The sequence below is a fragment of the Ictidomys tridecemlineatus genome, chromosome 6 (assembly GCF_052094955.1).
Source record: "Ictidomys tridecemlineatus isolate mIctTri1 chromosome 6, mIctTri1.hap1, whole genome shotgun sequence".
Taxonomy (NCBI): Eukaryota; Metazoa; Chordata; class Mammalia; order Rodentia; family Sciuridae; genus Ictidomys; species Ictidomys tridecemlineatus.
In genome coordinates, this window is record NC_135482.1 from 54,121,289 (window position 1) to 54,147,980 (window position 26,692).

A 26,692-nucleotide genomic window follows, 5' to 3' on the forward strand; every position below is an offset into this window, starting at 1 on the left:
ACTTTTTCTGGTGATGTGTGTTTGTTTGGGGGCTGTTGTTCTGGGAACCAAAACCAGGGCCTCACACATACTAAACAAACACTCTATCATGAATTACACCCACCAGCCCCTGTGTTAATTTTAAAAGGAAAAATAATTCTAAAAGAATAGCGTCATAAAAGCCTGGAAGTCAGAGAGAATGGCTTCATCCGGCAAATGCCATAACTTTCTTAAATTGTAAAATAAAGCAGTAGAGGAAACTTTCCTTCACTTTGTAAAACTCTATGAATTCATATAAATAGGATATTTCTTTAAATAATATTATTATATGAAGTTTCAATTGGATTCCAGCTGTTGGATGATAAACTATACCAATAGCCTGACATTAAGTATTCATTAGCAATGTTCCATTTAGTTATGAGTGTATATAAAGAATTATTTCCTGTATTTCTGTAATTAAATATGTATGGATTTTTTTTTAGGAAAAGCATTCATTGAACAATATATTTATCAATATTCCATTATTTTTCCTTACTAAAATATGAATAGTCATCTTTATATGTTTGAGCAACTTATTACATAGTACAATTTATCTAATTTATCGATATGTTCATAAGCACAAGATTTTGTATTATTATTGTCATTTCATAAATGCAAAACTTATATGGGATTTTCTTTTACTTTTGTACTCTTAAATATACAAATTCCATCTACATCTTTTTGAGGGGTGGGGAGTTCCCAGGGATTGAACTCAGGGGTACTTGGGACCACTAAGCCAACTCCCCTATTTTGTACTTTATTTAGAGACAGGTTCTCACTGATTTGGTTAGCACCTCACTTTTGCTGAGGTTAGCTTTGAACTCGGAATGCTCCTATCTCAGCCTCTTGAGCTGCTGAGATTACAGGCATGTGCCACTGCACCCAGCTCCATATATAACTTAATTTTAAAGGAATTACTCTTAAAATAAAAGTTCTACCATTTCCTTTAAATATAATTTAATGAAAGTATTCTCAGTGAAATCACTAATTAGTTAATAATGCTCTGTATAAATAAATATACAATTGTGCCTTAAGCTCTATCCCTGTTCTGTTGTGCCCCTTGGCAAACATTTCAGATGTAAGCATCTAAGGGATTCCAGGATGTCTGCTTATAGGTTTATATTATAATATACTTATTTACTTAGGAAATAATAAATCAGATTAATAAATTATAATTCTTTTTTATTATCTATTTTTATATATATGTATATTGTATATAGGAGAATATATACATATATATTATATACAAATAAATCAGAATTTATATATATATATATAAATTCTGAAGCTAGTACTCAACCATGATATTAAGCTTAGTTTTCAGGGGAAATGCCCAATATGTTCTTTGGTTGCTGTGAAGGGTATAAAGTTACCCTGCTTCATCATACTACCAGTATTCTTTATTCCACTATCACTATATCCTCAGTGGTATTAAGAAAGATGTACATAAAAGCTGTATTTTGCTGAGGATTTAAAAGAAGAGAATCTATTTTGCACTTCTACTGCCATTCAGGCCCTTGTGCTCCAAAATTTTCATGGGAAGTGCATCTGATTGCTTATGATCCTGGTGAGCGACCTATAATATTAAAATAATATAAAGCCTGGAGGTATAGATCAGTAGTAGAATGCTTGCCTAGCATACACTAGGCCCTGGATTCAATCCCTAGCATCACAAACATATATTTAATAGACATTATATATCCATAATATCCATATGTATTTTTTATCTCCACATTATATTTTTCATTTTTGAGTCCTTATAACCTCCATACCTATTTAGGAGTAAAAAAATAAGTACGATCTTTGTTTTAGTCAGCATTTTTGCAACTGTAACTAAAAGACCTGACAAGAACAATTTTACAGGAGGAAAAGTTTATTTGGTGCTCATGGTTTCAGAAGTCTAATACCATAAATGGCTGACATCCTTGTTCTGGGCCAGAGATGAGGCACATCATGGCCAAAGAATTGTGTGGGGAAAAGCAGGTCGGGACCTGACCACCAGGAGGGGGAGAGTAATCTGCTCACCAGGTTCAAAATATATACCCCAAAGCCACACCCCCAGGGACCCACCTCCTCTAGCCACCATACCTGCTTACAGTCACCTCCAGTTAATCCATTCAAGTGAATCAATGTACTGATTAGACTAGGCTCTCATAGCCCAATCCTTTCACCTCTAAACTTTCTTGCACTGTCTCACAAATAAGGTTTTGGTGGACATGACATATCCACATCATAACAATCTCTAAAATGTTCCTTGACTATAAGCAGAAAAACACTTACTATACAGAAGGAAAGGCAATGGAAATGAAAGAACAATGCAAACAGTCAAACAATAGTTGATGACAACTATTGCTTTAGATGTTTGTAACAGGAAGCTAAAGGATTATCAGAATTTGAGTATTCTCTTCATCTTTACATAGTGACCTCAGGAATTAATTTTAAATATTTTCTCTGTTGCCTTTATACTAACATGCTGATTCTTTTAAACATTCCAAATCTCCTCCTTCCTCCAGGAAATATTGCTATTTTTCTTTCCATCAAACACACCTTAAACTATTACGGCTGCCTTTTGTTTCTGTTCACTTCCTTAATGGTAATTAATGTTTTTCTTTCAGACTGTAACATGGCTTCAATAATTTTTACTTCTCTTTCTTCTTAACTGGAAGAAAGTCTTTATCAGCAATCATTTCTTATTCATTTTTGTTCATCAGCATAAAGTACAGTTCTTGGCACATAAGAGAATCTCAATACAGATTTATTAAGTCAGAGAAAAATATGAATGAAAGATTCCTGAGCAATAAGCCATTATTGAGTCATGTATCTAGGATAAGAGCCTTGATTATTGATCATTGCTATAATAATTTTGATAATGATCTATTTTATCATCCCTTAAGAAATATTTTTAAGACCTACTACGTGCAGTTAGCAAACCTTAAGTAAAATCAATCCTTTCATAAAGCTTATATCCTGGTTGGAAGTTAAAATCTTACATCCCAAATGAGTACTGTCTAATATAGTAACTACTAGCCAACTGCAGCTTTTAAAATTTAATTCAATTAAAATGTGATATAATAGGAATTCAATTCCTTATACAAACTGTCTTCATTTCAAGTGTTCAATAGCTATATGTAGATAGTGGATGACAGTTATTGGATAATCAGATTTATTATATTGCCTCAGAAAGTTCTATAGGACAGTACTATCCTTAGAAAAAGTAAATTAGATAGTGATAGGTTTTTTTGATAGTAATGTTTTATGGAGGAAAAAATATAATGCATAAAAGAGGTATGGAATTGTGTTCATGTAGTATTGAAATTTCGATGGGGTAGCTCATCTTCTATGAGAAGAGGAATTTTGAATAAAGATCTGAAACTAGTGAGGACAGAAGGTAAAGACATTTTTTAAGTCAAGGGAAAATCATTTCAGGTAAAGGGAAAGCTAAGTACAAAGGTAAAAGAATAGATGGCATATTCTAGGAACAGCAGATAGAGAGTATAACTACAGAAGAATGAGAAAGAGGGTGAATAATGAGATATTAAGTCAAGCAGGAAATGTGGGAGGGCAGATATTCAGAAAGAGATGGGGAAGCCTTAGGACATGATTGGATTTAGGTTACAACAGTATTTTACTGGCAATTATATTCAGAAACAGGGACACTACAGCACAGAAGACAATAATAATCTGCAGTATAAATAACAGTTCTTTGGACCAGGTAATCACAGCAGAAATAGTGAAAAAAGTGATAAAATGTTTCATATATTTAAAAGCAGAAGCAACAAATTTGCAGAGTGATAGTTGAGGTAAAAGAGAGAGTGAGAAACAGAAACCAAGAATGGCTCCGATGTTTTTTGGTCTATTTAACACATTTGTAGGATAATTCTAGGAGATAAATTTTGGATATGTCAAGTTAAAAATGTAGCTTAGGCATATGAGTGAATATGTTGAAGAAAACTTTACATACAGGTCTAGAATTCAAGAAAGGAAATAGACTTTGAGAAGGTAATGAACTATAAATAATAAAGTTGTGAGAAAGTACACGGTCACTGGTCCCTGGCTGTATTCTAGGACCAGCACTAGGCCAATCCCCAATTCCTGAGATCCTAAGCCTAGCCCCACTTCAGCAGATCCAGGATCCAAACCTACTTCATGTAGACTTTGGAGCCAGGTCAGAGTACAGGGTCTGAGACTCCAAGACCAGTCCTACAGGTTCTGTTTCCAGACCAGTCCCCATAGACCCAAGACCTTGACCTGAGGACTAACTCCAGGTTCACCCCAGAATATGTCAGCCCTTGTAGACACAGATTCACAATGGCCTCCAGCCTGTATGTACACAGGCTCCCGATATCCTCTTACAGATCATGTTCCAGGGCCACCTCTTCAGATCCAATCAGCAGGTCCAACCAAGAGATACAGGCTTCAGGACCAATATTTCAGATCCAGGTACCAGGTCATCCACCTGCTAACCCAGGCACTAGATGAGTCTGCCCAAGAACTCCAGCAGTAAACTTTTCTTCAGATATGCTGGACAGCCTGTCCAGAATCTCTGGACTGGTTGACTAATGAAAGGATTTCCCAGACAAGTTGAGACTGCAAAAACCAGATTAAGTCCCCACTTCTTCACATGTGCAGACATTTGTGTAATGCAACAAGAAACATGAAAAATCAGAAAAAATACCCTTAAAAGAACACAGTAATCCCCCAAAGAAACAGAGCTATAGAAACTGCATGACAAAGAATTCAAAATAACTGTATTAGGCTCTGTGAACTTAAAAAAAAATACAAAGAATTAATTCAATGAAATGAGAAGTAAATGACCAAACTGGAAATGTAAAAGAAATTGAAATCATAAAATTATTTAAAAATCAAAATCAAGTGCAGAGAGAAAAGGTTCCAAGCTTCCCAAGGTTGAAGGTTTAAGGAAATTAGGAAGAACTAGAAATAAATCCTGAGAAGGCATGGTTAATGGCATCAAATAAATCATTAATTAAAGGAGACCAGGGAATCCTACATTTTATTTTTCTTCAGTTACTTTCACGTATGGAGATGCAGGGACTGAGCAGATGGAAAGCTAGCTTTAATCAGAGTTCTGTTTTCATCAATTGGTAGAGGAAATTTAGTAGTAGGATGGCAAATTGAAATGTTACCCCAAAAAGTAGTAATCACTGGGAATTTATCTAGATAAGAAGGGGGAATGTAATATGGAAAAGAATGGTGATAAATGTGACAGTATCAATAGACTGATAGTACCAATAAGGTTGAAAGATTATTAGAATTATAATACTAGAAGAAATACATAGAAGAATTATAATACTAGAATTATAATACTAGAAGAAATACATAGAAGAAATAGTCTGGAAGATAGAACCTGGTGGTTAGAGAGTCAGATGTGAGAAAATTAAAATTTTATTAAGTTTTCATAATTAGTGGTATTGACAAGATTAAGGAATAAACATGAGAGTTTTAGTGTCTTCCTGGAGATAAGGAGCTTAAGTACTGAGAGGCCACATGATTAAAAGAGAGGTGACTAGATGATGGTAGTGTTAATAATAGTATTATTTAATAGACTCCCTTTTAATTTTCAGTAAAATGTTGGCTTGCAATCTATAATTTTCACCATATTGTAAAGAAAGTACTAAGGTATAGATGAGATAGACAATATGCTTAAGGAGATACTGGAAACAGGTCATTACTAAATCTTTCTGACTTAAAAGTTTATATTCTCATTCTCTATTTTATTTCAGTGATACAAGAAACTCAAACTATCATGACTGATCCTTTTCAATAACAGAAATATTTTTATTGGTATGAAAAATAATTATTCTTTCACAAGACTAAAATCTCTTTCAAAAAACATAAACCAAGTTCATGAAGGTGAGTTAAAAAATAAATAAAAATAACTAGTATGGGGCTGGAGCTGTGGCTAGGTAAGAGCACTTACCAAGCACTTACCTCAGCACCACATAAAAATAAATAAATAAAGGTATTGTGTCCATCTACAACCAAAAATATTTTTAAAAATAACTAATAAAAACTTTTGGTCTAGCAAAAACATATAACTAACAATGATGTAAGAAAAATCCAAATGGAGACAAATTTATTTTCCTTACAGTTCTATGTTCTTTTGACAGTGATACCATAATAGATAACAAGAAATTGATGGACTACATGACAATTGTACATGATACTAACCTGAAGAGATTAGAAAAGGAAGGGATATGGTGGTAATAAATTTAATGCCATAAATACATAAAAGTGAACAGAAAAGTGAGCTCTAAAGTCTGAAAGACTTAATTTTTCAATATTTCCTTGGAAAATTAGCATGCTATCTTATTCTTAGGATTCACAATATAATAATCCCCAGTAAAGGTGAATTGATAAGGAATTTTTATTAAATACTATTGGTCCCTTTTGTATCTCTCTCTCTCTCTCTCTCTCTCTCTCTCTCTCTCTCTCTCTCTCTGTGTGTGTGTGTGTGTGTGTGTGTGTGTATGTGTGTATGTGTGTGTGTGTGTGTGTGTGTGTGTGTGTGTGTGTGTGTATATATATATATATATATATATATATATATATAATTTTGCTAAAGCAATAAATAGTACTGTTTGGAACCAAATAGAAATTCAGATACTTTGTGAAATGTGATTTCCTGACTGCTATTACTGACTACCTCCTGATAATTGATTGCAGGATATATACAGGGGGACAAAAAGAATGTCTATGTTCGATTTTATTTCCTTACAAGTAGATGAAAATAATCTGTCAAATAATTGTACAACATTACCTGCTGCTTCATTCCACCATTCTAAGAGAATAATACCATACAGACAAAATAAGAGGTCACAAATATGTACTTAAAATAGAAGCAAATAAAGCCTTTTCTTTTTTTCCACACGTGTGTATTTTGGAATGTTTATCACGTGCAGGGGCAGGAATATTTGTTAGGGAAATTGGTTTCACAAACACCCACAACTCACCTCAAGCTCCTAGTTAACTGTGCTTGATCCAAACTGGAAGCCAACATTAAGGACTGAGGTTATGCTGCTTTTATAAAGTTTTAGGCAGCTTCTACAACATACTGTGCTTGACTTAAGAAAAATATCTAAGTAATATTTTTGCCACAACATAAAGGTATTTAATATTTTTAGCATGGATCAGTGTTCATGAGAAAGGCTTACAGTTCTTTTTATCTTAGTCATTGCATTAAATTTGTTTTCCTTTATCTGAAAGTGCCAAATTAATTCTATGTAGATATTTTGTACATATTTTAAACTAATTGTGAAATATTTCTGGTGCCCAAGAGGCATTTGGAAGGTTAATGACAACCTCCAAGTGTTCAAGGACTTCCTAAATGAAGTTATTAAAATTCACCCCTTTGCATATTCCAGATGGAGGGGGAAAAGTTTGTCGGAGACAACAAGGGACAAAGAACACCAAGGGAGGTTTTAAAAAATTCCTATTTCTATGGGCTGGGGATATGACTCAGTTGGTAGAGTGCTTGCTTAGCATGCACAAGCACAAGTCCCTGGGTTCAATCCCGAGCACCACCAAAAAAAGAAAAAAAAAAATCCCATTTCCAGATCCAGGTTTGCTCTTTGGAAAAGGATAGAAATTTTAAACATTGATTAAGGCTTGTTTCAACAGCAGCTTCTGCAGCCCAGTTCTTGCCCCAAAGTCAACTTAGCAGCCATCTGTTGTTTGTGCTATGTAGATTTTACAACTGTCACTGCCAAAACACATACATACCGTTTCATATTTCTTCAATATCACAACAGCTTACCCAAGTTGGAATAGATTTCAAAAGTTTTATAGATAACAAGAAACTGATGGATCGAACTTACTGTATGGCTTTTTTTTCCCTCCTAATATACCAAAAGGATACCTTCACTGCTTTAGTCTATAGATGATTCTTACATTTCTTTATCACTGTCAGTTATTAACATGAACATTGGATTACTAAGTGGAAGACTGAAAAAATTTGAAATATCAAACCCACATGGTGATTCTTCTTTTGTTCCCTTTTGTTCACTATCCATATTTCAAATATTGTATTATTTACAGAAGCTTTTTACTCATCGTGTAAGAGAAGAGAAAAATCTGAAGTAGATCAGAGTTGTATTGGATGGTTCTATTCCTTTTCAGCCTTCTAGGAATGCAAACTCATTTCCTGGCATGCTGAGAAAATATACAGATCGCTTCTATTTAGTGCTTCTAATCAAATCACTGATTGCATGAGGGGTGAAGCCAAGGCAAAATGACATGAACCAAGAGAGTGCTGTAGTCATCAAACACAGCACATTCTAATCAACATAATTCAAAACTGTGGATCATCAGTTAGTTGTTCATCAGTTTTCAAAAATCCATCACTGCTTCCATAGAAGCTTTCCAAAGTACTACCCTGTCCTTCTAGTAACTGAAAAGAGTCTACGTGTAATTATTACTACTTTAACAGCTTAGAAAAGCTGTGTGCCTTTAAGAACTTTCTACATAACTGCTAATGTAAATTAGCTTCGTTATTCTGCAGACTTATCCCACTCTCAACAAACAACAGATAAAACAAGTGTAATAAAAATGCTGAATATTTGTGAATATTTACACACAGCTCAGGAAATACAATGTATCTGGTATAATTCTATCAGAGAAAGGTTATATAGGCCTGGTTGATCCTCATTATTTCCAGATTCTTTACTTGCAAATTTGCCACCCAGTAAAATTTATTTATAACCCCCAAATCAATACTCACAGTGCTTTCAAAATCACTAGTGGGTATGTGCAAAGTGAAGAATTTACACTGCCTGAGATATATGTTGTCAGTAGAGGCAATGCTCTGCTTTCTTAGTACAGCTCTCATGCTACAAATGTGTCTTTTTTCATGCTGTATGTTATGCCACAATTTCTTCCTTTTTTTTTTTTTTTTTGCTTTTTGTCTTGGTGAGTCTACTATTTAAAAGAGCACCTAAGTATAATGCTGAAGTACTTGTTAGTTTTCTTAAGCACAAGAAGACAGTGAGTTGCCTTGTACAGAAAATATATTAGTTAGATGAGTTTCATTCAGGACTATTTTATCTTGTTTGGCCATAAGTTCAATGTTAGTGAATCAACATTATAATTAAATCAGATATCAAGAAGACATAGCCTGATGTCTCAGCTATGTGTTTCTATGTTAGTAATATGACACCTCCTGTTTCTTTATTAATACGTATCATGATTTAAATTAAAAAGGAAACATATAAATAGCTATTTCATATTCTGAAAACAGTATCTTATGGCTCCATGTGACTTTCCCAGGGCCACACCAGTGTTTTGTACACGGTAGATGCACAATGTATACTTGTGAAATAAATAAATAAGTGAAACTATTAAAAGATTTTTCTCTCCAGCTGTGACACTGAATTATCTGGACATATTTACCTCTGGTGACTATAAATACTTGAGTAATAAATGTGCAGGACCAGTTTCTGCCATCATTGTGGTCTTACCTTAGGGTTAAAAGTATGAACCGTACTCCTGCAGCATATACTTCTAACTAGCTGGGCAAATTCTTGCTTAAGGACAGCCACCTACATTAATCACTTGAAAACCTCTCTGGAATAGTGCAATTACTCTGCCAAAGGCACTAGTATTATAATAATGAAACAAGTACTTAAAGTGTATTTGATAGACATGATACATCAAACTTGTCATTCACAGCATGTGAAAATATGAAATTTAATTTCTATTTTAGAAGACCCTTTCAGAATAGTTAATTGAACTATTGTTAATTCTTCAATCCTAATATAAATGTTTTCAGGGGGAGTTGCAAAGCTCCTTTTTATAGAAGAAACATTCATAGGAAGTTTTCAAAACAACAATTGCAAGTCAGTATTCCATGCTCCCCTCAGTAGGACCTTTTAGGAGCCCAATTCCACATATATCTACCCTCTACCCAGAGTTAAAGAAGAAAGTACTCAATAAGAACATAAAAGTAAGTCACAGAACAAGAGGGAGAATCAAAAACCCAAACCTGGGTGCTGCCCAAATCATGCTCTATTATTGACTGCTCCACTAGGGACATGAGCTACAAATAGCTCATACCACAGTCTATATCACAAGTCCCACTGACCCTGAACATTGATGCTACTTTAATGCCAATGGATTATGGATTATCTATAATCATTCCATCTGAATGTATTATAAGACGTATCTGCTTCTTCCCATCAGTAGTTTCTAAATCAAAACCAACCTGTTGCACCAAATTGTTAGGGCCTGGGTCATATGTCTGTGTCCATAGTACAAGGAATTCTGAGAAATCGAATGTCTGACTTTGTCCTTAGAAAGGTGGGAAATGATAAAATTAGGAATTCTCTGAACTAGATTTTCAAAGGATGACCCAAATGAATGACCAGTGCCCACTTCATTACTTAGGAGAAGGCCTGGGGAAGAAGGCCACAGCACATATAAATAAAGGCCTTGGAATTTATTTTAGGAATGACTACTGACCTACTTATATTTCTTGCTTTACCCCATTTCCCAATTTTTCATTGGCACAGTTTTCTCTGACTCTCTTGTTCCTTATCTGTGGTTTCATTGCATAATGGATAATACCAAGAACAGGAGTGGCAACAAGCACTAAAATCAAAACACTGTTGTTGGAGGGCCTTGAATGAATTATAGGTTTGTCTGAGCCATCTCAAGGCAGGGGGGTTGCTTTGGTGAGAACTCTTACTGGAGACTGCTCAGATTATGCTGAACCCCCCAGCTCATTGGCTCACAGAGCCCTAAGTGCAAACGCAAGGCAACAGCCGGAAGTAGAGGAGGTGGGCATAACCTGCCAACCCCTAACCACCTTGTTTTTGCCACCTTCTTCCTGTTTCCTTCAGGAAGTTCTTCACTCTGAATCCTACTGGTGCTCCCACCTATTTAAATAAAGAGCAAGGGCCGTATTTTGCTGTTAGATCCAGTCTCTACCAGAGCTGGATCATCCCACTGGGCCCCGATTTTCACTTATTTCCATGTATTCATTTCTTAAATTTCTCATACCTTTAATATTTCTAATCTGACTCATGGCCCTAGTTCAGGGAAACTGAGTAACCATCCTAATACACTGTAATTTCCTATAATTCAAATTTTGATATCTATTAATGATAGTCATCCTGACCAGAGGAGTATATATTAAAACACACACACACACACACACACACACACACACACACACACACATCCTCTCTTTTGTGATTTTACACAAGAAGAAACTGAAATTCCAAGGTTCAGTGTTAAAAAGCCTGAACAAACAAGTGGCAAAGTCTCAATTTCAAAATTTTGAAGCTCATTATCTTACTTAAAATACTCTGCTGCCTCTCGTTGGACTAGTAAGTCATTAATTAAGCCTTTTGAGATTCCAAGACTGTCCATATCTAAATTCCACTCTAGGCATCAACTTCCACAAGATGCACTTGAGACTTCTGGGTGGCTACTAAACACTGTATGTTATTAGGCAACAGAGTGTCTAAATACCTTATGTGCCATGGGGCACATAGTGTATGCCAAAAGGCATAAAGTATCTAAATGAAAGGTTATACATGAGTGATTAGTAAAATCCCACACATGCTTTTACTTTTGAAAAATAATATATTAATCTTTGAAAAAGAGTTCAATAGTAAGGCCCTATTGTCTCTTCTGTAACCTCCTTTCTTCTGGAAATAGTATCATCCTTCCACTAGAGAACTTCTCTACTCAGGCTGCCAATGTTAGCCCCTCCATGATCCTCTGCCTGCAGGCACCAGCAAACCAGGTCAGGTACTCTTTATCTTCCCTAGAATTTGCCAAAGTGAAATATAGAGAAAAGGGACAGACTCTGTCAAGATAAATTTGAGCCTGAAACATGAGACTGAGATGCTCACAGTTATTTTCCTTATGCTGGGGAAAGATACCAAAATAAATAAATGAAGCTGCCCTTCCAGAAGAAGAAAGAGGCAAGAAAGCAACATACTGAACAAATAGAATCACTGGTGCTAGCTGACCTGGAGGACAGTGGTATCTGTTCTTCTCTTCTGTATATGCCAACATTTCTCTAGGCTGAAGGGTATTTGAATCAGGTGACAGTCGTTTGCAATAATAAACGCAACCACATAAAATAGTGTCTTTTAGAAATCAGTAAGTGAAAGATTCAAGGTCTAAAGCACATATGTTAGTCAGAAAGCATTATTTTAATAAAAATTTAGTAAAAATTGATATTATTTGCAGTACATTATCAGCCCTCTGTAGGCAAAGAATCTTCTGGAACAGTTTCAAAGCCCTAAGCATACTTCTCATATGTCCTTGACCTTTGCCTTGTCTTGGGATGGATGAAGGACATTTAATCAGAGAAATCTCCTGGGATATGATTTGTTCTCTGTACTGTGTTTTGAAGTGCCTGTCTCTCTCACTTTTACACCTATGAAAACTGTCGAGGAGGACATCTAGTACAACTGCTTTTTCATTTTAAATATTAAAGACTCTCTCTTCTCCAACAGAGATCTAACGAAGTACCCCATGTGCACACATTCTTATGATATAATCTGAATTGACTAAAGACATCTCATAACCTATTCCAGCACCTGTGTAATAATTCACATAAGTCATATGGTAGTTATACAACAAAGATTTCCTCTTATGATCAATACATCCTAGGTTCATCTCTATAACAATCTTCAGAAACTGAATAAGCATTGTTTAATTATTCAATGTCTGGAGTAGGAAAGGGACCTCCACTGTTAGCCATGCCATGTGTAACCTGGCTGCTGCAGAAGAGAAGAAGGGAAGAGAATGTGCACACCAGCTCACACTGTTTCTTTCAGGAGGTGTGCAGGGGTTACATGTCCTTCCACTCAAGTTTCAAAACTAGTCACTTGATCTCATTCTAAGGGGATAAAAGTTGAGCATGATAGTTTTTGCCACACCATACCTTATTTCCTAGGAAAAAAATTAGCAACATCTATTCTCATGCTAAAAACAAACAAACAAACAAACAAAAACCGAATAAACAAAACAACTAAATGGCATAGATACAGGAAGTCAAGACTGCTTACACAGGATTGTCCAAGTATACCTGCTGGGCTTTCTGGCTTTGTAAAGTTAAGAAGAAAGCCCAATCTATCTCAAGCATGGGAATGGGAATGCACTTTTTTTTTAATTGCTACTAAGAGCAGTATTGAATCATTTTAATAGTTTCTCTCAGTCTACAAAATATTTAGAGCACAAAATATAATAATATAGTGACCTTATTTAAATTTTAAAGAGAGCAAAAAAATATCCGGTAAATATTAGGCCACCAACCTGCTATGCTAAATCTTTTTGCTTCTTGGCCTTCAGTAAAATAAGCTCAGTGGTCTAATGCTCTATTCCCCTGTGTTCTGTGGTCCATCATAAAATCTTACTTTAGCACAACTGGCAATCAGTGCTTACATAAAACAAAAGAATAAGTTCCCCGGCAGAAAAAAAAAGCTAATTCTGCTCTCCAAAATAGCTGATTCTTTCAAAGCAGAATAGATATTACCAGAAAAACTGTAAGAGACACGGGTAGGCCAACGTGTGAACTCAGTACTTGTGCAGTTAAACAACCATACTTGGATCCCCATTCAACAGAATAGCGGACAAACACCACACTAAAAGATTATCCTATGTAATCACTGTTTACAAAATAAATCCCTGTTTCCATCTAAACAATGTAGAAAGTTTAAATTATAATATGTTTTCTACTGCTATTTGGCACTGTATTAATAGGGTGACCACTTTGCTTGACCTATTTGCTGAAATTTGCTAGAACTCCAGGAGACCATATGGATAGCCAGATGGGTTGCTGTAATTTAGTGCCATTATTCTAAGGATAAAGTAAGAAATCAACATAATTTGCATTCTTTTCCATCGTTCCTGCTTACCTTTTATTAGTTTCATTTTTAATTCAGACATCAAAAGAAAAGATAATACCTTGCTACCAAGGCCCAGATGCCAACTAATTACTACAAGAGACTCCAGCCCTGACATCACAGGCCAGGCCTGAGAACACGCTCCATCTTACTCAATGACCCCACCATAGTGATTAATAGGTTGAGTGCTAAGCCCTAATGAGTGTGTCAGATCTTAAATGTTCTCCAGGCTAATGTAATTAGCATTATGTTGAACAGAATATTTCAGTTGCTTGGTGGAGAGTCATTATACTTCATAGTAAGTGATGTGCCTTTTCACCTCAAAGACCTCATATGGTCTTCAAATTTATAACCATCAACCAAAAATGCTTCTCTAACATGAAGATCTTTCAAAACTTACAGAGAAATATGTAAATATTTTTCAATCAAGCATTGATGTTTTCTATAGCAGTAAACCCATACATTATACATAAAGTGAGATGATTTTCAAATATACTTGTTTAAAAATGCAAGTTTCTGGACTCTAGCAACAAAAATTCTGGTATGAGGGGATTGAGGATAAGGCCTACAATTATACATTTTTAACAAGAGACCCTCTATTCCCAAACAGAAAAATCTATGGACTGCCCTTGGAAAAAACACTGCAATCTGAGTAGCAGAACTAATAACCTGCACCTTAGAGTAACTGAATCTATCAGGCTTTTTTGTTCTAAATGGTTATTTGTGTTTCTGAAAAAATCATGCACACTCATAACAAAGACTGTTTTCACATTGGGATTATAGCTTAAAATGTGCAAATTAATTTTTTAAAAGATTAAAAACTACCAGGATAATACATTAATTTTATTTCCAACAAGCCATGTAAATGCATGAGATCTAGATCAGACGGTAGATATAGCAGTTATAATCATCTCTACCCACTAAGCAAAGAATCTGAAACTATATTTCCAGTTTTAAGGGAAGGAAAAAAGCGTAGCAAAATTTCTGAAATCCCCAACTTTCTTCCATGATCACAGATGACATACCAAATGTTTTGGCCATGAAAACTGAGGAGTTTGGAAAATACTCCAAGTACTAGGATCTCACCTAGATATTACCATCATCAATTACTAAACACTAAATATTTTCACATGTTTAGCATTGCTTTCTTGAACTACTGGAAGCAAATATCTGTCAATTTTTAACTTAGATGAATTTTATTCATCTACTATCCTAAATAGTTTAAGGCAACTTTTTAAAAATTTGTAACTACCAAACTATCATTTTATTTATGAATTTCAAAAAATCTTTTTTGGACCTTTTTGAGTTTTTACCATACATTTTAAAAAAGAAAATAAATGCATAAATAAAAGGGAAAACATATTAATGGCAAATATAATGTAGGTATTTACTTATCATTTCATACCAAGTTTTAGTGGTTTGAGGAAATTAAAATTATATTTTATAGTGATTTAAACTCATATCATTCTTCATTTCTATGATGCTTTTATATTCATCCAGGGAGTAGAAGGCTGTCATATGTCCATGGCAAGTCCATAAACCCATTCTCCTTTTGTTTATGAAAAATGAGTGGTGAGGTATAAAGTTCAGTCCAGCAATGGCTGGATGCATGCAGCTCTGAGTTTTCCTCTAGAATTCTGGCCTTTCCCATAGTCCTTAAATCTAGGTAGGGAAGTTTTTTAAGAGTTCTGACTAATGGAATGTATGCATAAATGAAGTTTATGATCATCCATGCTGTCTACCTTTGTTTTGTCCAGCAAACAGAGAAGATTGAAAGAATAATCTACAAAGACTTAACTGATGGCATAGCCACAAGATGAAACACTGCTGAGTAAGAAACTAATCTTCTTTGCCTTAAGCCACTGAGTCTTTGGCTTTGTGTGCAAAAAACTAAGTCAAGTCTTAATTTAATAACATCAATTTTTGTCTTATCTATAAGTTAGTCAACAATTTGGACAACATAAAATTAAGAATGTAATAGGACCTGAAGTCCAATTAAATTCAATATAGTGACATTAAGTCACTTAGAAGGTTCTTTTTTCATTGTATTTAAGAGGGGGAGGGCTAGGGCTATAAATCAGTGGTAGAGCGTGTGCCTTGTACATGTGAGGCACTGGGTTCGATCCTTAGCACCACATAAAAATAAATAAAGGTATTGTGTATTTAAGAGGGGATTGAAACATTACATTCCTTTATATTAAGAGCTTTTGGAGCTCAAGTTAAGATGACTTGTGTGTTGTTCTAGCAGAGCATTATGAAAGAACACCTCACCCTCTGGCTGAAAGAACAAACCCCAAAGCACAATATTTCTTGTCCTTTTTCATAAAAAAAAAAATTGCTAAATGCTTACAGCAACTATACAAAAGAGATTTTTAGAAAGGGTTTTAGATGCAGATTTTCTTATTGACATGTCCAAGTAGCATTCTGAAGATACCACTTAGGTTAAACTGATGTATTTTTATTTTAATATAACTAGTCCCATGTTGGATCAATCTAAAATTATTGATAAATAAAAAATAGAAAACACCAATATCAACATATGTGTGTATGCACACATCACACACACACACACACACACACACAGTAGGATTATTTCAGGATTTTTTTTTACGTTGATAGTGCAATGAAAAGATAGCATCATTAAAAATAATTATTATGTCACTGAACAAATGACCTTGGTGGGTGTAGTACATAGTCACTACATTGCAAGGAAGGAAAAAACATTGCATTGGGCTTGTAGAAGGCCTGAGTTAGCTCTGACTCTGTCGCTTTCTAGATGAAAAGAGGAAGATACGAGAAAGGCAGAGAATACAGTGATTAAATATTTGAAGTACCACTTTTATCAGCCACTAGTGAAATGTTTGACTCAGTAAAGCTATTTTATCTCTCCATTTCATCAGCTAGAGAGAGAAAATAACATTTATTTCATAGGTTAAGAGGATTAAGTCATACCCTGTATATCAAGTGATGAGGGAGGCCCTGGCTGAAACTAAATATTAATAAATATTGGACACATAGCAATAATGTTATATCTCTGTCAGTAAGAGCCACATCATCTTTACTTCTAAAATTAAAAAATGATACTAATTTATATGATTTGTTTAAATTCTTATATTCTGAGTCCATAATTGTATCTTGCAGTTAAAAATCCATTTGGAAAATGAAAACTCTAAAATCCATGTATTTTAAGTAATGGCTTTAAAAAAATTTGTAAGTCAGTCTGGTCTGCTAAAGAGACTGATTTAAAGATGACAAGCCACATAAAAATGTACTAATTCCATTTTTTTTAACATTCAGAAGTGAGATGATATTTTGATATATTCATTATTCCTCATGACTCATACCCATCATTAAAATATAGAATATAAAAACATGTTATCAGGCAACCATTTAAATAAAAATATGTCATATTTAATGAGACCTATAATAATAAGGAATTGTTTCTTACCTGATTCTGAAAGACTCTAGAATGTGAATAACACTCCATTTTTGCAGTGTAAGGTAAAGTACTTTCAGAGCTTATGAATTGTCAGCAACTTAAACAAGTTTCCTTCTCATTCAAAAAAAAAAAAAAAACAAAAACATTTCTCCCAGCTAGACCAATAAAAAGAAATGATACCAACACTAGTGCAGCTTTAATCCAATCTAAATAGAAAAGTATTTACCTTGAAAATTTCATAAGTTAGTAAATTTTGAGTTTTACAAATAAATTTTCATTCAAACAATGCCAGAGGCTCAAAATGAATAGTTTGAGATATTGGATTAAAATCATTTAAAATTTCTTAGTAATACTTTTGATTGGTTGTGACTGTACCATGAAAACAGGGCTTTAATATATACCAGGATACTGCATATAAATCACACGGTAGAACTATGGCATGAAGGAATTGTTTTCCTAATCCAGAATTCTACTTAATCCAAGACAAGAACCTTACCTCCTGCATACATAACAGCCAGCATAATGGATGATATCCATGCTATTTCACTGTACGTGGTGTGGAATATTTGCTGAATTTCTTTGAAGAATACTGTGACGGCTTTGGGGAATGCATATGAAAATCCAATGGAGATAAAAGATGCTCCAACCACAACCCAGCCCCATCCTCCATCAGGAGGTGGGTATAAAGGTGGGGAACTTGGCATTGGTGGCATTTCGTTCCTGTATTTCAAATTCAAGTAACCTACATACACACAAAAAAATGAATAACAGTTTAACCTTATTTGCATTTTTGTATGTCACTCTTGCTAGTTACTAAAATAGTACTTCCCAGTTACAACTACAATACAATTTTTAATGAATATTTTATACTCATGAATTCAGAAAATCTATGAAAAGTAATATGAAATATATAACTTGGACTATTATAAACTAAAAATTGAAAGCATTTAATTTATGGGACAAAAATTTCTTGAAGTGAAGTTAAGAATTTAGATCTAAATCAACCAAAAAATAAAAACTATTTCAATTTTATTTCCAAACATAAAGAAAATGAAACTGCCACCACTTAAAATAAAATACTTTTTACATTCAAAATATTGACTTTAAAATTATGTATACAAAGTTTTCAAAGGACTAGATAATAAATATAAAGAATTATAAAACATTTAATAGGCATACTCTGGAATTTTTCTATTTTTAATAAGTGACAGTTTGTAAAATCATTTCTGTTTGAATCTATTTTCTAAACTATTAAACTAAAAATTATATGCTTCTGTGGAATTATACTAGTTTTAATATACTTCTAGTACTGGTGCTACCTACCATTTTATGAAAGATACATAAAATAAAATCTCCGAAATACATTTGTTTGTTGAGGCTTTAGAACATCCACTTTCCCATGGAAGAAAGTAATATAATATTAAACCACATGATTAAGTTAAAAATATTTGGTTCCTTAGTTTGTTGGTTTGTTTTTGGAGAGTGATGTGGCTTGCTTAGTTCTTGGATATATACAATTGCCACTACTTTAAGTATCTTCTTTAGATTGAAATACAATATCTTCTATATGTAGATATTCCTTAATTGAAAGGTAGAGGGAAAAATCAGAAATAATTGAAAAAAAAAAGACCTAATTTTGCCACACATTTTCAGAAAATCTAGCTTGTAAAATGACTTATTTTTTTATTGCCTACTGTTATTTCACTTTTGGATGATTGTGAATATGGTCATAACTTTCTTTTTTGCCTAAAAATTCATATTTAAGGTGCAAATTAAGACATTTTAATATGCATATACAGAGTGAACTGATCATTACCTTCAATTTAATTAACATATCTCCTCATATAGTTACCATTTTCATTTCTGTTTTTGTTTTTTGTTGTTATCAACAACACCTAAAAGCTACTCATGTCACAAATTTCCAGAATATATACAGTATTATTAAGTACAGTCATTGTGTTGTACATTATACAATAAACTTATTCACTCTATAAACTGCAAGTTTATACTCCTGAACGAAATCTAATTTCTACCATCTACCTCTACTCCAGTAAGTATTGTTTCACCATTAGCTTCTATAAGTTTGAAGTTCTTTAATTTTAAATATAAATGAGACTGTGCAGTAATTTTCTTTTTATGTTTGGCTTGCATCACTTAATATAATGTCTTCTTTGAAACCAGTCTTGAAAATCAGGATTAGTTTATTAAAACCTTTTTGCTCTTACTTGGTGTATCTTGGGTGTTCAGTCTTCAACATTGAGGAATAGGACCTGATCCTTATTTTCTACTTTCATAGATGTTGTGACAAATAAGAGTTCTATTGTGTTATTTTTTTTTAATCACCAGGATCGAACGCAGGAATGTTTAACCACTGAGCCACATCCATAGCTCTATCTATCTATCTATCTATCTATCTATCTATCTATCTATCTATATTTATTTAGAGACAAGTTCTTAAAATAAGTTGCAAAAAGAGTAAATCAAATTTAAATGATCAAAACCTTCAATTGCCACCATGGTCAACAGAAAACTTTTCTTCTTTTACACTATATATTCTTTTTCAGTCTATTTTACATATATTATTTGCATATTCTTCTTTTGATAAATGGCTTTCTTTAAAAAATATCTCTGATTACTGTTTTAAAAGAAGTTAGGGTATAAATGACAAATGTACCTATTATTCTAGTCGGTACATATAGAAAGCATGGCTCTAGATACAGTAACATTAATTAAATGGAATAGTCTCAAAAGGTCAAACTGCTCATTTCTTAACAGACTTAAATGTATGACATTCAAATTAACCAATAATTCAATTAATGAACAAAGAATCTACCTCAGTAAATATTGACTATATATTTTGCTAAGTGTGTGTTTATTATCTTCAGTAAATACGTACTTGTTCAATTTAGTTTTCATAAATACCCATTAAGGTACTTTATTTTTTTAAATGAGAAAAATCTGACATATTAAGAAAGTAGATCTAAGTAAAATAATAATATCAGGGAATAAATTTCACTAATAACTGCTGACATAAATAGAATTAGTAACATAAATAGAAATAGAAATAATGGTAACATTCAAAAATAAAATGAAGCAAAATAAACAAACCAAAAGAAAAACCTAGGCATTTTTGCCACATTTTCTTTGAATATCTATAATATTCTTAAGAATAAAAATAATCAATAACATTTGATTTTCAAACATTAAGAAAATAATTTGAAAAATTCTCTTCCCTAGGGACCGTTGGATGATTTGGATGTTAAGTATCTCCTAAAGATTCACATTGTAAAGGCTTCATTGCCAGCATCTGGTGTTAATGGGAGGTGGTTGGACCTTTAAGAGGTGGAGCCAAGTGGCAGGAAGTTAGTCAGTGGGGGTGTGCCTTTGAAGGAGATATTGGAACCTCAACACTTTCCTCTTTCTTTTCTTCCTGGCTGCCATGAGGTGAGCTGCATTGCTCCATCATTTATTCCTTGTCATATGTTCTACATTACCTTGGACTCAAAGCTACAGGACCTGACTAAGGAGCCATGGGTTGAAGTCTCTGAAACCATGAATCAGAGTCAAAGCAAACCTTTTCTCCTTTTACATTGATTTTCTCAGGTATTTTGTCATGGTGATAGAAAACTAACACAAGGACACATTTTTAAGAAATCTACCAAAAATACCATGGAAAATATTATAACAAAGCCAAGTAAAATGCTTTAACCACAAACTATGCATACAATGCATATCTTGGTCAATCATGATTATCAGGACAAAAACACTTCTATTAAGTTAATAATTTATATTAACTTAATATTTATCAAAGATGCTAAAATTTCCAAAAGCAACCCACAACTTATCAATAATTATTTTTTTAAAAAATATGAATGTTAGCAGTATATTTATATTGTGCTTTTATAATCATTTTTGCTTTCTTGGAAACAATTAAAATTATCCATCTTTTTTTCTATAGTATTTATTTCTCCTTACTCATCAATTTATAACACATGCGCACTAGAAATAATTTCTTTAAAAATCATTAACACTAAGAAAAAAAATAAAGAGGTGGATTTTATGTATTAGTTAAATAAGCTAAAAATGGCAATTGGCCTTTGAAAGTTGTCTAAAGCATCCGAATCAACAGATTACTAAATTTTACTGTATTTTGAAATATTCGATTTTCTTATTGCTTGACAATAAAAAAAAATTTCTGGAGAAATACTGAAGAAATACCAAATGACATTTTTATGGTAACTACTGTTTATTGTAGAGTGTAAAAACAATTAACAGACTTAAATATGTTATTTAGTAATTTTCCTGCTTGCATAAAAGAAGCCAATACATCTTTCATTATTAATTCATGAGTGTAAATTTTTGTAGTTTTTATCACATCTGCTATAGTAAACACTTAGAAATTCAACTGGATGATTCGGTTTTTAGTGATTTCAAAAGTCATAAATCCCAGCTAGATTCTATGTGTATGCATGTAATCCCAGCAGCTCCAGAGGCTGAAACAGGAGGATCATGAGTTTCAAAGCCAAACTCAGAAAAAGTGAGGTATTAAGCAACTCAGTGAGACCCTGATTCTAAATAAAAATACAAAATAGAGCTGGGGATGTGGCTAAGTGGTTGAGTACCCCAGAGTTCAATCCCTGGGAACCCCCCTAAATAAATAAATAAATTGTAGTTGAATTTGAATGTGAAATGTCAGTCTTTCTGCTAATGCTGAATAATTTTAGGGCTTCAGAAAAATAACAATAGACCTTTTTAATATGATGCTTTCTATCTGCCCTTCCAGATTACACCTGCTCTCTAAGAAACAACTATTCCAAATTATATGAGAAGCTTTAAATTAATTGTATTTATATTTTTACAGTATATGTATTTGGGCATGTGCTGTCTAGTGTATATATTCACAAACTCGTATGTAATATATGAACTAAATATTTTATATTTTATGTAAGATTTTGATTATAGAATATATATGTATAAGTCCAACAGGCAAAATTTAATAGTAATTTAATGAAGGCATTACATGTAAATCTGTTTTTATTCTATATATTACATACAAATACTTATATTCATAGATTCATTTATAAGTATTCCCAGAAATAGATTTTTGATTTAACATTATAATTTTACATGTAGACAATATTCTTAAAGATTTTTTAATCTGATGTTTTGGAGTATAGAGGATTCTTATTATTCATTGGAGGTATGTTCTATGATGTTATCTTGAACCCAGTATTAGCAAATTCTGAACATTTGCTTGTAAAGGAAATATGGGATTGAGTTTATATGCGACTCCAATCACATTTTCATCAATCAATATATAACCTCATTGATGTGTATTTCCACTTAAAGATGGTTCATGTATTAGCACCAAACTGAAGGTCAATGGCATTGTAAATCATGCCTGAATGAGGCTTATCTAACACAAATGTTTTCTCTATAAGGTGTATCCCAGGCTTCTTGCATTGGGGAACATCAGCAGCACTCTGGCAGGCCATTCTAAACTGCAAATTCACTAACAAAGAGGCACAAAAATGTAAAACATGTGGCATTGAGTAGATTACACAAAGGTTACATGGTTACAGTAGGTAACTGAAACAAGAAGACAGAGTGTTGCCTGAAATTTAAAATTTAAAAACATGAAAAATGGAGATGATAAAGAAAAACAAAATCACCCAGAGTCCTAACACTGGACTAAACTATCACAAACATGTTGGTGAATATTGTACATAATTGTGTTGCAAAACTGGAAATGACAGTTTCAAGTTCTATCAAAATTGAACCTACCAATATGTAACCAATAGAAAAATAAAAACTTCCAACTGGTTTATATATTCATAAATATTTTCATGATCAGATGATGATTCTTCTGAATCACCTTTTGAATAATAATTTTCAATGATACTAAGATACTTTCCCCTGGGCTATCAAGAGCATCTCTACAGAGTGCCCCATCAATATCACCAGCAATTTCTTCCAAGCTGCTCAGGACATTCTATGTTTTGACACCAATATTTTTTTGATCTTAACAGAACGTATCAACAGAAGATATTAAGGAAAAATAAAAAAGAAAGTAGAACTTATATTTATTTATCTAAAGGGCAATAAATGGCTTGTTGACTCAAATATGAAGGAATTAAAATTGACCAATCATCAATTGACTATGCACCAAATTTATATATGCATAGGCCAAGACCCTGTCATGATTGCCACTTTGGCAAAACTGATGGTAATATGCCATCCAGTGTAAGATATCCTCACTTCAAAGATGTGAAGCAATGTGTTTCTTGAAATTGATGAAATAATGAATACAGCAAATATTTACACTTTTATATGTATGTTCAATATGTATTTTAATGTATATAAATTTAATGTACATAAATAAATGTGCTACATATAGATACATTTCTATCATTTGAATTTATCATTTATTATTTTTAATTCCTAAATACATAGCCACATGACCAGTTTTAACAGTATTTTGTTAGTTACTATTGCCTATGTAATTTTGCTAAACCTAGGGATGGTAGAATGTTCATTGTATCCTGATATTCTAAGTTATATTTCAGAGAGTACTTTTTTCCTGCACTTCTTATTTCAATCTAAACCATAAGAAAATATATACTTTTTGCTCTAAATTTCTCATTCTTTCAATTAATAATTTTGAAACCTCTATGAAATTGTTACCTTCAAATAGCATTTCTAATGGTATATTCAATGTATGTCTTTGCCATTAGTCCAAGATAACAAGTTGTTTACTGTATCTCAAGTTCTCAGCATTGTTTTTGATGTGTAGTAGGACACTTTTAGTTGTAACTACTTGTGCTTGGAAAGAAATTATTTTATCAATTGTACTACTTGCTGTAATTTTCTCTCTGTAATTATAATTTTAGCTTTAAAAATGAATATGTTCACTTCCAAATAACAATGAGATATAATCTGTTGTTTTGCCATAAAATAAGTTAAATATATAAACAAACAAAATGTGGGCTCACATACATTTGATTGAGATAGGTTTTTTTTTTTAATTTAAATGTTTTCTACAAGGAGATAGCAACACCATGTAGCTAACGCTGATAGCAATTGTGGTGTAAGTGCCTGAGAAGTGGCTGACTTTATGTCACAGAAGTAAAAATGCATAGGAATGACTTATGCTAGCTCTCCTTTCCCTTAACTCCTCCTATTTTTACCTCCAATACACACGTGCAAATACACACAACACATGGAAACACAAGCATATACTCATCTACTCTAGGAATTAATAATTTCTACATATGTCATTTATCAAATGAAAAGTCTTTAACAACTTTGAAAGACAATTTCTGATCTGCACATCAGCCTTCCATAGACAATGAACTACTTCCCATTTCTCTAGATTCTATCCTCCAGGAAGACCTGAAAAGAGGTCTGATTTCGTCTCCCTACTACATTCATGTTTTTCTAATGTTCATAGCCTCAAACTGCAGGTTTGATGTTCAGATCATTAACTATTTGAATTTTATATTATTTGTAATAGAAGTCAATCCATTTTCTCAGATGTTAACATGTTTCAATCTTTTCAAAAGCTTTCTTTCCTTTTTATAAAATAGCATTATTAAATTGAGTCTTTCAATTTTTTTTTGTTTTTGTATTACTTTTGTCACAGTTTATCAGTTCACTATCTTAGTCTATAATCTTTTATTCTCTGTTCCCCCCATATTTCCTTGATTTTAATTACAGTTGCACGCTCCAGATTGCAAGTCACCACTCATATGCCTCTTCACTTTCTTAACCTAGTACCTATTTTGTTTCTTTCACATGACGCAACATCTTCTGATCTCTTAACTAACTCATTGGAAAGTGGGGCCAGATCAATTAGCCCTTGGAAAGGTTGTCACCAAGATTGTCATCTCTTCCTTATTAGCAACTCTTGAGTTGATGAATACTCAGGATACAGTTCAAACACACTCTTTGGCCTCATGATTTCTTCCTGTGCACAATTCTGTAATATTTTATACAACTGGTGGCTGTTGTGCTTTGTTCCTTTCACTTGTGGGTGCAGCCAAGAAAAAACAGAATTTAAAATATACTTTTACCTGTTGATAGATGACCTCTTGAATAGATTTCTTTGGGTTTTTTGTGGAATCTTTTAGCCTAGTCGCTTTGTGCTGAAGTGCAATATTTGAAGGCAAAGCAAAGAAAGAGAGGTAGACAGGCTCTGCGTTATCTAAAGAAATAGAAAAACAAGTGTTACATGTATAATTGAATTCCACAGCCTCAATGATGCCACTAGCATTAACTAATTCTGATAACTGTGACCATCTTTTAATAATTAGTAAAATTTAATATGCTTATATATGTATGTGTGTACATCTATATATAGATAGAAAAAACTGACTCTGAGAGAGAGAGAGAGAGAGAGAGAGAGAGAGAGAGAGAGGATTGATTTGATGAGAAAATGTGTGCATGAGTGAAAAACTATAAGGTAAAGAAGAATCAGACATATATATATGACGAATATATATATATATTTATACACACATGTATACATACATGTGTACATGAGTATATTGTATATCTTTCATTATGAAAAAGAAAATTGATTGGCATTGTCATTCAAGTAATTCTCTAGACCCATTAAGGTACTGAACAGATTGCTATAAAATTCAACTAAACAAATACCCAATAACAATGGAAATACAAAGTTTAAAATAACATTATTAAAAATAGCATTGATAATGTATACATGTGTTAGTAATGAGATAAAATAGGCAGTAAACAAACAAAAATGATTTTATGGAACTTCTGTTTCAGAATTAAAACTTCTTTAATCAGGTGTGGGTGCTAGATGAATATGCTGTCTATGACACATCAAATATGTTTATTTCAACCTCAATATGATGCTGAATATGTAGACCTTTAGATACTAAGAGGTAATTTGTTTGGGCCAAAATTTCATATGACTGAATTAAAGTTAGAAAGGAGTCAGTTCTTTTAATTAAATAAACAGTCACATGCCTGGCACCCAGAGCCACATGTTCTAAAGTCCTGAATGAAGACAACAGTCACCAGGTGAAGGGAGGTTTATATTAGAGGATGGAGAAAATGTTATCTAAATGCTAAGTTGGTGGAAACTGACAGTGGTGGCTAGAAAAAGATGAGTAAAGGAATTTGAAAATCACATATAAAATCTTAGAATCTGACAGCAACGGCATTGAAGACAGCTTTGATCATAGCAGCTCCAGTCACACGAGGAACTTGGGAGCCTCTGCAGCTTTTTTAAGGGGGGCGCTGTTAATTCAAGAATGCAGCCTCATCCCACCCTCAAGTACCATGCAAAGGAGGAAGACCTTTATGTTTTGAACAAATGTGTTTTCTATTC

General features: G+C 33.2%; 1 protein-coding gene across 9 annotated transcripts in view; it reads right to left on the minus strand.

Annotated features, from left to right (window-relative positions):
- The window catches only part of Slc16a7 (solute carrier family 16 member 7), a 170,063-nt gene that overhangs the window by 53,326 nt on the left and 90,045 nt on the right, over positions 1 to 26,692 (minus strand). For 8 of the 9 annotated variants that reach the window (XM_040280400.2, XM_040280399.2, XM_013363054.4 and 5 more), the window contains 2 exons: positions 25,407 to 25,537; positions 17,831 to 18,076 (listed from right to left, as the gene is read on the minus strand). In XM_040280400.2, the coding sequence (XP_040136334.1) occupies positions 17,831 to 18,047 (217 nt within the window). In that variant the 5' untranslated portion in view covers positions 18,048 to 18,076; positions 25,407 to 25,537. The remainder of the gene's footprint in view (positions 1 to 17,830; positions 18,077 to 25,406; positions 25,538 to 26,692) is intronic. The other variant, XM_078053229.1, reaches the window with a different exon arrangement.